This window comes from Acanthisitta chloris, unplaced genomic scaffold, assembly GCF_000695815.1.
Source record: "Acanthisitta chloris isolate BGI_N310 unplaced genomic scaffold, ASM69581v1 scaffold12880, whole genome shotgun sequence".
NCBI classification, from domain to species: domain Eukaryota; kingdom Metazoa; phylum Chordata; class Aves; order Passeriformes; family Acanthisittidae; genus Acanthisitta; species Acanthisitta chloris.
Genome location: NW_008651145.1, coordinates 3870 through 15227, shown reverse-complemented (window position 1 = coordinate 15227; position 11358 = coordinate 3870). Strand labels below are relative to the sequence as shown.

Genomic DNA, 11358 nt, shown 5'->3' with positions numbered 1-11358 from the left:
CAGCAGGTCCCAAGTATGTACCCACAGTGTCACTTGCAGCTGCCTGTTCCTTTGCAGAATGCCACAGGCAGCAGCTGTGAAATACACCTTTCCATCCCCATTCCACACTGTCAGTGAAATTACAGACTTGCAAACAAAACTTGGGCAAAACAGCCTAAAACAGCTCAACAGAACAAACATTCATCTTAAATACAGATTTGCTTAAAGCTCTGCATTAGGTGTTGTTTCACTTGATAAAGAAGTTACTCACCATCATGGCTGTGATCCACATGACTGCATGTCCTACATCGTAAGCATTTGTTAAGAATCTTGGAACAACCACCTGATTGCTTCCCACTGGAAGATTTAAACTCCTCAGAATCCTAGTAAAAATCTAAATAAAAAAGAGAAACAAACAACGGCATAAATTAATGTTATGAAATTGGTATATATTAATTTTCTAGTCTAAAGGTGTTTGGTGGGTTTGGTTCTATGACTACCATGAACATCTCTAAAAATTCTGGAAGCTGAAAGACTTCAAAGGTTTTATCTACTATTTATCATAGGAGTATCACGAAGGGCTCTTTCCATGAGAACATGGGATTAGTTACACAATCAGACAGTCCTGGTATTGTCAGGTTTGTTGTTGTTTTGGTTTGGTTGAGTCAGGTGATTCCAACTGTCTGTTCCAAAAGGATGGCTCAGGCTTTCACAGTCAATCATAAATGGATGCCCCTGATTTGACAGACTGTGCCAGTGCAGTGTGAGAGCCACACAAGGAGTGTGAATTAGACCTGGTAACTTTATGAAATAGGAACTTACCTTTGGTACATATGGATCCCAGTCTATGTACCCGATGTTGTCAGTGGCCAGGCGAGCAAAAAGATTCACTAGATGCTGCAAACAACCAGAGAAGAAGGAAATATTTACTCAAATGTTATAAAAGATGCACAAACCTCTCAATCTACTTCAACTATGCAAGATAAAAGCAATCCATGGCACTAAAGCACTTGTGAAAACAGACTTCTCCTTGAGTTCCATGCCATGTGTACCGACCTAAAATAGCATCTAGAGCCATGGAAGAAAATTCCATCAACACATCTCTTTGGCTTTTCCCAATATTTAGCTATTTAGGACTATTTAGCCTCTGTAGGATCCATCCTACGCAATGTGAGCTTGCCTGTGCTGATGGCTGTCACAGTTGTGTGCTTTGGTTTATACATATCAGTGGCATGGAATGGTCACAAACATCAGCTGTCACATGGGAGGGCAGCTTGGGACTGGCCATGAAGGATTAGATACTCCATCATCACAAGACAAGCTCATGAGTCCAAAAGGGAACTGCAAGATGTCCTCAGGAAAGAGAGTTACTGAGACTAAACTAAAAAGATGAAATCTCACTCTTGTATTCTGATTGTGAAAAGCACCTCATCCACCAACATTCCTTAGGAGCTTGTTCAAATCAGGAAATACCTATCAGGCTCTCAATGCTTCTGTTGAGTATCTTGAAGCTGTGGTGAAGTCAAAGGAAGGGCCTTAAAGAATCCTGCCTAATTCAGAGACAGAGATGCACAGAGGAACACTCCACCTCCATCCAAAGGACACAACAGCTTTGGAAAACCTGTAACTTTCTTTCAGAACAGTCACAGCTGACACAGCCTGAAAGCAAGGGTTATATTTTCTTAAATCACCTTCCTTTTTTGCTTGATATGAGGAAATACCCACTGGAAAAATTCCTTACTATGTGCACAGGCAATTGATTCCTCAACTCCCTTTCAAACAGCAGGTCTAACTGCTGCCAAAGCAAGCTGAGGAAAAGCTTCAGCACACAAGAGGCTTAAACTGGATTGCCGAGTCAGAACCCATGTGTCTAATTATCTGCATCCAAGCCTGGTGAAATGAACAAGCCTGACTGTAAGAAGTGGACAAGACAGCAAAGGAAACAAGTGAAAGTTTTGAGGAAAAAACCCAAGTAAACTGTCAGACTACAGTGGAAGAGGGAAAAACATCAGAGAGAACTTATGAAAGCGGACTGATGATTATCTGTTAGACTGAAACAAACCAAGTCATGATATCCAGGGGCAGTTGACACTCTTCTGTCACAAACAGACAGAATCATGATTTTTTTTTTTTTTTTTTGGACAGACATCAGGAAGACGCAAAGGTGTCTACAGACAATCTCAATCTCAAATATAACTTTGGCATCATCTGTGTTCCAATCTGAGCAACTGCCAACTTTTGGGACCAAGACTGCCTCCCTGGATTTGTATGAAACATAACAGTGGCATTCAGCAGTGGTTTGGCAATCAGCTTTCTCCACAGACACTGAAGTTCTCCTTGTGCATATAGGCAGATGGTCAATGAGCTTATGTTCATACCGAGTATGGGAAAAAAATGGTGACATGCCAAGATTCACTGCAGCAAAGCCAAGGCACAGGTCAGCTGACACCAACAGCACCAAAGCTGCTGCTGGTGTTGCCTCAAGAATGACATTTTGATGTCCCAAGTTTGTATCTAGTCATATGAGCCATGCAACAAGGACAGACAGGTACAGGACAGACTATTTTCCTTGAAAGATATAGCCCAAGTGTATTTTTTGGCAAGAGTAGAACAGGTTCTTTACCGTGTGTCAAGTAAAGAAGACAGCAACCCATTGCAGTGAAGGCAGAACATTACTACTCAAAATTAGGGACCATCAAAGACAGGTTAAGATACAAAAGACAGGACAGGATTATAATTAATAAAAAGCACAATATACTTTGCATAATTTAAGTCTGGAAAATGCCAGCATTCCCAAGGCTGGGAAGAAAAGCTGCCTGAGCTGGCTATTAACCTTCCTCAACTGCAGTCTCATTTATTCAGACAGTAATTGCTTGCTAACAATAATGAAATTATTGTCTCTGCTTTCTTGTACTAGTTCAAGCAGAAGGGAAAAAATCCATTATATCACTGTTTGGCTTCAACTCCTTGCAAGCACACTGTAGGAGTATTTCAGTGGGGATTTCTTCTAGGGTAGGTAAAAAGCAAATACTTACCCCTTCCCATTGGGGAAGATTTTGAACTGACACCCAAAGGCCTATAAATTCATCAAACCAAAGCCTGAAAGAGAACAGAACCAAAGTAATTTAATGTTGTGAAAGCAGATCCCTCACTGATTATTTATCCCTCACACTTTGCCAGGTAAACCACATGAAAATCAATCACACTTCATTTCCCTCTGCCTTACAATCTGAAATATACCCCTACTGATCACAACTGCCATGAGCTCCTATTCTGAATTCACTCGAGGCAAGGATGCAAACCCTTCACATCAGTCCCTTAAATTCACCTTTACAAACTATATTCCCTCTCCTCCTAACACTCTGACACACCCAACCCAGATCTCTACATGCACTATACATCTCTGGCTTGGGTTTCAAAGTTCAATAGCTCTGTGTTAAAGATGATCCAGATGCTGTCCTGTCCTGCAGGTGTTTTCTCTTCAATTCTCAAACCTATTTCAAGCAATAGTCTGACTGTGTCACATCTCCACAGTGAACTGGAGACCTCTTCCTCCCACTCCCATTATCTGTATTAAGCACAGTACTTTAACCTACATGAAAGACTCATCACAAGCTACTCCAAATTAAACAGGAGGGAGGATTTAAAGCTGTACTATGGTTCATGATTTTTACTTGCAAGACTACTCCTTCAGAATTAAAGTGCACTTAATTCAATGTAGTTTGCTTTGTTGTATGCGCTGCACTTTACTCTAGAGAATGCAGAGCTCATTAGAGAAGAGGCACTAAGATTCCTCCAGGTTACTTTGACAAAAGGAAGAGGTTGACAGAATTTCTGTCTTGAACTCCTTCCAAAATTGCTGTTGAAAGCCACCATTGACTTCAAGTCGTCCTGAAAAAGATAATTCCTTGCATTTGCAACAGAACACTATTCATTGGCACTCACTTGAAACCTTTGTGGTGAAGTTCAGGGGGAAGGGTAGTAGGCAGGAAGAGCTCAAAGTAGGTAATAGCCTTCTGCATGGTCACATCAAAGGGACACATTAAAGGCCTCCATTCATCCAGCATCTCCTCAGTGGCATCTTCTGGAAAATACCTGAAAACAAGGAAACCATCGAACACACACAGACTTGGCTTTAAAATTCTGGGTGTTATTTTAAACATATTGAAAACTAGCTACTAATTTGTCATAAAGCTTAGTTTTCCAGTAAAACCACTTGCCCAGTCACAGTCCTCAGCCCCACATAATCTTCACAAAAACACACAGTTAAATCAAGGACATTGTGGGGCATCATTTGAACACCACAAATTAAAAGGATTCTTGTCTTGTTTAATCAGAAAAGCATACACACAATGCAAAACCATCTCATTGTGAAGGCTGGCCAGAAATCAAACTACCACCATACACATTTGATGCAGCATAAAAAAAGATCACTTAAGGATCATTTACAGAAGCATTTCAAGAATGCTGGTTAAGTTCTTTTAAAACAAGCTAAGTATCCATGCAATGCAGTATTTCAAATGCATATATTGCAGCCAAGGCTGTTAAACAGGAAATAAAACAATAAACAAGCTTACACTTTGCTTAAATATTACAACATGGAACATGCCTGTCACTATTTTCACTTTTCTTCCCCTTCCTAAAGGAATACTAAAGATATTAAACCCACTTACGGTCTGCAGCTCTTCACAAGTGTTTTCAGAACACTTTCTACAGAACTGAAACAAGAAAGAAAACATTAGTATACTACCAAATTTCAGTGACAGCTTAAAATAAACAACCATTTGCTGACCTTTCCCTCAAGAGCTTAAGATAATGTTGATGCAATTAGATGTCTTCTGTGAACATGCAGTAGCTAATTGCCTTTACACAGACCTAATGGTAAGGATTAAAATTGCTCTGCTCAGCTCCTGCTTCTACTTTTCACATGCTACTCTGGTATTTGCTGTGTTTAAGTGAAGAATTATTATCATTTCATGGAAGTAACATCCTGCATTTTATCCATGAATAACCAGCAGAACAAACTAACTTCTCAGGGCAGTTGAAAGCACCAATACAAAAATGGGTTTATGGACTTCATGAATATTTGTAAGATAAATAAAGGCAATAGACTTCAGGAAGTTGTTATTTTTAGGCTCCAAACACCAGATCTGTCCTTTTCAAACTGGTTTTGGTTTCTGTCCAGTGGTTCTAACACAAGTGAACTATCTGCAAATCAACAGTTATTTCATTAGGTTCCCACACAGGTAACAGCCGAGAAATTGAGAAATCATTTCAACACACATTGTCACAGGATATCACCAAACCACTTAAAAAGGACTCAGAATCAAGAATAAAAGGGGAATAGAGACAGTGATCAATCAGTGGAACCATAACAGTAGTAAATTGTCATGTTCTTCAAATCTTCTGCTCATTACACAACAGCCTCAAGACTAAATTGTACTTTTACCCAGAAAAAATACCCTGAATCAAAAATTCTGAAGAACTTCCTACATCTTTTAGATATTCTGTCTGTATTCTGAAGAGAAAAATTGCATCCTTTAGTTCATCAGCCAGAATTAACATAGAGAAATGCTGTTTTGCTCAGAAAAACGATGAGACAAACATACCATCTTTAGAACTTTACCAAAGATCAGTGAATTCTGAGAGACAAATGCTGAGCATGCACACACTCTCTCTCTAATCCTACACAAAATAAACTGATCCCATACAACCCAGGAGAAACACAAAATGGATAAAGCACTATTTCCCTTCCATACTCAATGCAAGTCAGCAAAGCCCACCCAGCCCTCAGAGCACTACTTCAGTGCACGGAGTGCTCTAGAAGATGCAAAATTATGTATATTTTATGCAACAGTGACAAACCCAAGTCAGGACCTCTCCCAGAAAGAACATTTTGAGTTGACTGATTGCTTCTAAAATTTGAATAGGAATGGCCACTCATTATACAAAAATGAGATCAAACTCTCAAAGAGCTCATGAAGATTCTGGGTTCAAGTGAATTTTGTCCTTGAATGAGTTAGAAAAGAGGTAACAGTTCCAAGAGTAGATGGATAAAGCATGAACCAGCAACATTCCTTAAGATCATTAAAAATGAACACGATAAATGTCTAACAAAACAAACAACAAGGTTATCCCCACACACTCATGTTCCACTGAAGTCAATGTCACTAAGGAAAACCTACAGGATGGGAATTTTCATAACCACTGAGGGCAGAGATTAAGTTCTCAGTCAGATCTCAGCAGTGTGAGAGAGCAAAGGAATAAGACTGGCATGCCCCCTCCTGTCTTCTGATCACAAATTTAGGACGCCAGAAAGGAAAAAAACAACACCAGACAATTTGGTACCGAAGGAACCTCCACCTAAGACAGCTCAAGTACAGCCCAGCTACAGGAGACATCCTGTCAGATTCCCATTGCTGACTGCTAGCCAGGAAAAGACAACACAGCTAGGGAGATACACTAAAAACACAGAACAAGCCTTTTCAGCCCTATCACTAGTTATCTTTTTGACACTGTATGATTATTTTCTTCTTTTGATGAGATTGATTTGCAAATCTGGAGTTTTTCCTGCCTTTTCAAAGAGAAACATGTTCCAGTTAAAACTATTAACATATAAACTGATGCTCTTGATTCTTATTTTATCAAAAAGCACAGTTTTCACTTTTTCAGGAGAGGTTCAGGGCAATTCTAGTCCTGAATTCTAGACCCAAAGTCTACTTCTGTCCTGAAGTAGACACTCCATCACAAAGCTTAAATTAAGGCCATGAAAAGAGCAACCAGCTATAGCTTCACAAATTATTTTAGCGATTGTCTAACTACAGTAAGCCAAATATCAACCTCTCACTGGATTGCTACAACTGAAACTTTCTGAAAGACCCAAGTAAAAAGCACTGCAATTCCTCTGCCACTTACACCAGTTTTCTGAGTTTACAGAGACACCAAAATTGCTGATAGAGCTTCCCTGCAAGAATTCACTGTTACCTTTCAATACAGAAATGCTTCAGAGGCACAAGGCTGTTGCTGGGTGTGTTTTCCAGACCCTATTACCTCACTGCTCAAGCACTTTCCATGATTTCATGGGGCTGGATAGGAAGGAACACTCACTCCAAACATGCTCCTACACCAATGCAGATTTTATTCACACCAGACACAATAATGATTCCAATGTAAAACTCTTTTCATTTGACCCCTGAAATATCTTTGCCGGTTAAATTAGTTAGCAGAGAGGCACTGGATCAGCCACTTCACACACACTGCCTTGACCCCAGTTAGAAAGGTTGACATACAGTGCAACATTCTCATAACCAGTGGTGTCATGTTAACATTGGGTTTCCAATCCAATTACTTATGCAGGAAAATGACACTTGTGTGACAAGTGTTACAGTCTGACAGAACATGCAGAAGATGACACATGGGCCAGAGCTGAACAAAAAAAGTCATTCTTACCACCTATGTAATACATTAAGCACAATTGTTTTAGGTGAAGACAAGCCTGGTCGATATGAACTGAATGTAAAACAAAAATAGAATGAAAACAAGAGTTAATTTAACAGTTACAAATCAAATCAATCAGTCAGCCTTGACCTCCACCAAAAAGAGAACCCTCAAAAAAGAATGAGCACTGTATGAGAAGGAATTGCACTGCATATGAAGGTGGAGTGGTACCTAACACAGTTAATAGAAGACATCTTTCTCCTGGCTTCACCTTCTTTTCCCTCTTGGAAAAGGTCCCACCCCACTACACATGTAAATGGGAAGTGAGAGCAAGGTGAACAGGGGCAAAAATAAGGAATAAACCAAAAATAAACCAAGGTAGGCTCTGCTCTTTGCATTTTCACCTACAACTCCCAAATAATGCAACTGAGCAAAGCGATTTTTCCAGCTACACAGACACCAGACAAATTCAGCCTGACATGCTCTGTATTGAGTTACTCCATGTATTCTCCATGTCTCCCTACTCCATGCATTTTCTGTGCACAGCCCTTCCCTGCAATAGAATCTTCCCCTCATGAACAGCAATCAGTGGCAGTGCTTCTGTATTAGTCAGGAAATGATTCTTTTTAAAGCCAATTAAGCATTTTCACCTGCATTTCTTGACATGAAGTTTCAAGTCAAACAAATATAATGCATTGTTCATGTGCTATATTTCAAAATCTCTAGTTTATAGAGAAGGAGCTTCTTTAATTGAGATTAGGAAAATTGTAATTCCAGGAATTTGATGGATGGGGAGAGATTCACAGGCAAAGAACACAATTTTTCATGTCTAAAGTCTGTACGACATGTCTGAAATTCTAAACTGGAGAACAAATTTGTTCTTCTCTATCGTATAATCACTTTTGAGTACGTAACTGTATGTTTATAGAAGCTATTTCACTTTTCTTGTTGTGCATACTCATTTATACCTGGATTCCAGATCCTGGGAAGGATCACAGCACAGATATTACAGACCAGTACCATTTGTATTTTCTTCCCCAAACCTTACTGTGTTATAGAACAGAACAGCAGACACTTAACTAAGTATCTGTGCCAGTTTTGGCTGGGGTAGAGTTAAGTTTCTTCACATTATTACCTATCTTGAGCTCTACCCATGAGTTTTGTCACTTTTACCCTTCCACCTCTCTCCCCATCCCACTGGGAGGGCAGTGAGTGAGTGACTGTGCAGGGCTTAGTTGCCAGCTGGGGTGAAACCATGACAGTATCATTAGATGTTTCTTAATAAATTTGTTAAACTGGGGATTATCATCCTAAAATAAGATGAAGAGCCTTGTTCCAGTGTATTTAGAAATTAACCACATTCACAAAGAAACACACATGACAAATACAAGCCACTGGCAGAAAGATGTACATTTAGTGTAGCCTTGCATGCCATGACTGAACTATGCTTATACAAACAGATTATTCCCCATGTATCAAATTCCAGATATTAAAAGCAAATTACTAAGTACTTTAAAGCATTACAGGTACTTATAGCCCACCAAATGCTTTGAAACGTGAACTTACTTTGGAAACCAATTTAATCCCAGATGTTCTGTTTTGGAGTACAATACCCTTTCCAACATTTCATACAGTGGTCTCCATGGTAACTCTAAATCATCCCTGGAAAGTAGTTCTTTTTTCCTAATGGAAAACAAAACACCAAGCACTTCAGTATCAAACACTTATATGGACAGGGAATACCCCCAATCCCTGCACCCAACTTGGCCCAAACTGCAGGAAGGTCAGGCAGGACAGGGCTGGCCACTGGCAGCATTCTGCACAGGTGTCAAGATTGTCCTGAATGAAACATTGTCAAGTCCTGAGAGTCTTTGTCATCTCCCTGTCTGCGATTCAACCGTAATATTTGGCTCTCTGAGATGTTTGATTTTTCTAAGGGGGAAAATTGACATTTCTTCACTTTCAATACTGCTCCCAAAGCTTTGAAAGCTGCACGATGTTTACAGAAGGAGAACTCTTTAACCTGCACAGGGAAGATGAGTGAAGTAACCTGTGACAGAACACACTATTGCACTCCACAAGAACATTAAGCAAGGGAAGTGATCAGCTGCTCCAAGAGGGAAGTTCCAGCAGTCAGCAGAAATCTGTACTCACTTTAAGAGGTTTATGAGCAGCCGTGCAAACCCTTGCATCATGCTGATTTCCAGTTTGGGAATTGTCACCAACTCATACAACAGTTTGATGAAGAGCACATGATCTTCTCTGCTGAATTTCCTCCCATACAGTCGGATGTATCTGCAAACCAAACAGGATGAGTCAGCAATACTTTTAAACATTTCCATTTCCCCCAAGACCTGAGCCAGAACTCTGACTTGCTGTTCAATGAAACAAAACCAAAACCTGGTTCTCAAGTTCAACAAATAAGAACCTGAAGACACACAAGGGAAGATGGACAGCTACAACCACAGGAAGAAAAAGAATGACCAAATGAAGGTTACAGTCATCTAAGATACTATAAATATTGCAACTTCATGGAGAAGCAACCCAGAAGCTAAAAAAACCAATCCAGAAAGTATCAAGTCAAGTCCAAATCCAAGACCTTTCAGTAAAACTAAACAATTGATTTAGATTTCATTACTGCTTCAACTATTCCCAAGGATTAGGAAAGATAACTTCATAAGAAATCTTCATTCTACTTCCCTTTCCCTGTTGATTTCAGGGAGGGATTGTTACATTTGTTGTGCAATGCTTACACTAATGTTCATTTCAACATGCTATATTTATTTGAAATGTAGAAGGAAACAAAATAGAGGATAACCCACTTTTCCACCACAGGAACCTAAATTATCTGGATTGGCCAGAGACACAACCTACCTACAGGATTACACCATCAACAGCTGAACACCTACGCTTTTCACATGCCTGAAATGGACATGCAAAAAGAATCCCCAAGGAAAGAAAAAAGAGTGATTAAAAAAAAAACCAAAACACCTGCAGAAGCCTGGAAAATAAGTTTTAACTACAAGGAAACAGAGATGCAATGTATCTGTCAGCATTGCTATATATAACTGAAAACAGTGTTTGGCTGGTTCTCCTTGCCATTTGCTAACAACAGTTCTGTTCTACAAAATGCTGTTTCATTAAGAAACAGAAGAAGGAGTTAAGCACACAGACAAAGATGTCACTACAGGCAAGCAGCAGGACTAGATGCCAAACTGCTCCGGAATTCTACAGCTTCTTTATGCAGGAGGGAGACAGATTTCAAAACAGTTATTTGCCTTAATCCAGCTGTGCATTAAGGCAATGACAGAAAACTGACCTCTAGAAAGAGGCTAAGCACCTTCTCCTCAAGATTAAATGAGCAAAACCTAACAGAAGGGAACTACAATATTTTTAGAGTATCCCCATCACCATTACTAAATAAAAGACTCTAGGCAGAACTTTATGAATCCTGAAGGCTTCCTTGGGGCTAAACATCTCATGCTCATCAGAGAAATAGAGAAATAGTGGCTCTTCAGGATTAAAAAAAAAAAATAGTTAATTGGGCTATCAGGGGAAAAATAATTCTTGAACTAAAATCTTGCAAAATAAAAAATAAGATTTTTTTTTACACGAAAGCAGCTAATACTACATTGAAATCTCTACTCTTAATTCTACTTTTTGATTCCTTGGAAGTATTATGAGCTCTCAGCCTCCACCTGTCCTGCAAAATTACTTGTCCTTCATTGTGCTGGTCCTCTGAGTTCTGAGCTGGAGTTCAGCTATACGGAGAGGAAAAAAAAAAACCCAAACAAAACCCACCCACACGACCTAAAAAACACCATTAGGAAGTGAAAAATTTGTTTGCAGTTCCATCCTTTCTGTCCAGAGCACAGGGGCTCTGGAGATTACAAACTAAACAGGACCAAAAAGCCAATTCCCTAATCCAGGAGTACTGGGTAT

General features: G+C 39.6%; 1 protein-coding gene across 1 annotated transcript in view; it reads right to left on the bottom strand.

Annotated features, from left to right (window-relative positions):
* PSME4 (proteasome (prosome, macropain) activator subunit 4) overlaps window positions 1-9704 on the bottom strand; it is a gene marked incomplete at its 3' end in the record, with an annotated part of 30758 nt that extends 21054 nt beyond the window's left edge. The window contains 7 exon segments of the mRNA XM_009071964.1: window positions 251-373; window positions 802-876; window positions 3015-3078; window positions 3925-4074; window positions 4653-4697; window positions 8983-9099; window positions 9571-9704. Of these exon segments, the coding sequence (XP_009070212.1) occupies window positions 251-373; window positions 802-876; window positions 3015-3078; window positions 3925-4074; window positions 4653-4697; window positions 8983-9099; window positions 9571-9611 (615 nt within the window).
* Window positions 9705-11358: the final 1654 nt, after the last annotated feature.